Here is a 1,460-nt window from a genome sequence, read left to right on the forward strand (position 1 = left end):
GGGTCACACACAGCGTTTGTGGGTTTATTACAGAACAACAGCAGCTTCCACCCTTTCTGGTGGCTTCACATCCCTCCTCTCCGGCTCCTCGCCCTCCTGCCGGCACCGAAATCCCGGGATTTCACCCACGTGTCCCACCTGGAGCTCCGAGCCCCTCTGGTGTCACCCTGGCAGGGGGCTCCGGCCACCCAAAAACCAGGTAGGGGTAAAGTTTGGAGCCATCCCTGGAGATCCCCGGAGATCCAGGACACGGGGGGGGTCGGTGGGATCTCACCATCCCAACTTCCCGGGATGCCCCTCCCGGCCCGGCACATCCCGGCCTGGGAGCTGCCACCTCTGTCCCGGGGACGGTCCCCCTGCAGAGCCACCACCCCGCCGCGGCTCCCGCTGTCACCATCCCCACCGTCACCGTCCCCTCCCCGGGTCCCGTCCCGGGATGGGCAGGGGGCTTCCAGCCCCTCCACCGCCTCCTCCTCCCGCCTACGGAGCCCCGGGAGCCCCGGGAGCGTCGGGAGCGGAGCCGTTGAGCGCGGCCACCTCCCGGGAGCAGCCCGGGGGTCCCGCCTGCCCCATCTCCATCTGCCGCCGCCGCCGCTCCTGCTGCTCCTGCAGCCGGTACTTCCCGACCTTCGTCTTGCTGTGGTAGATCCTGTGGACGCCCCAGGCCAAGGCGGAGACCACCACCACTCCCAGCACCCCCAGCAGCACCGGCACCAGCACGTTGTGGTCCTGGTCTGGGGGGGGGAGAGGGGGTGGGGGGTCAGGGGGGCTGAGATCGCCATGGGATGGGACCCCCCGAGACCCCCCGGGAGCACCAGGGCCCCCCAGGACACTCGGATCCTTCAGGGCGCTGGAGACCACCGGGATTCCTGAGACCACCGGGATTCCTGAGACCACCGGGATTCCTGAGGGTCCCTGAGACCCCTGAGAGCTCCAGGACCATCAGGACCATCAGGACCCCAACACCCCTAAGACCCCTCAGGACCCCCGAGACCCCCAGGACCATCACTGATGCCTGGGACCACCAAGACCTCTGGGAACCCCAAAACCCCTAGACTGGGAGTCCCCAGAAATCCCTGAGACCCCCCCCAGAACCTCCAGGAGTCCCCAAAAATCCCTGAGACCCTCCCAGAACCTCCAGAAGTCCCCAAAAATCCCCGAGACCCCCCAGAACCTCCAGGAGCCTCCAAAAATCCCTGAGCCCCCCCCGGAGCCCCCCGGGCCGCCCCGCTCACAGTGGACGGTGACGGTGACGCTTCTCTCGTCCCCGCCCAGGCTGTTTCGGGCCCGGCAGCGGTAGGTGCCGGCGTCCTCACGGCTGACGGGACGCGGAATTCCGGCCGGGAAGTTCTGCCCGTCGTCCCTGGCACAGCTCACGTCGGGCCGGGGGTTGCCCCGTGCCCGGCACCGCAGGGTCTCCTCCCGCCCCTCGGTCCAGTTCTGCTGCCCGGGGCAGCTCC

General features: G+C 68.8%; 1 protein-coding gene across 1 annotated transcript in view; it reads right to left on the bottom strand.

The window, feature by feature from the left end:
- Window positions 1-11: 11 nt before the first annotated feature.
- Window positions 12-1,460, bottom strand: part of LOC113941437 (intercellular adhesion molecule 5-like) — a 4,900-nt gene continuing 3,451 nt past the window's right edge. Inside the window, exons 5-6 of the mRNA XM_027632589.1 lie at window positions 1,236-1,456; window positions 12-734 (exon numbers count right to left, since the gene is read on the bottom strand). Of these exons, the coding sequence (XP_027488390.1) occupies window positions 481-734; window positions 1,236-1,456 (475 nt within the window). The 3' untranslated portion in view covers window positions 12-480. The remainder of the gene's footprint in view (window positions 735-1,235; window positions 1,457-1,460) is intronic.

This window comes from Corapipo altera, unplaced genomic scaffold, assembly GCF_003945725.1.
Source record: "Corapipo altera isolate COAL_440 unplaced genomic scaffold, ASM394572v1 60369, whole genome shotgun sequence".
Lineage (NCBI taxonomy): Eukaryota > Metazoa > Chordata > Aves > Passeriformes > Pipridae > Corapipo > Corapipo altera.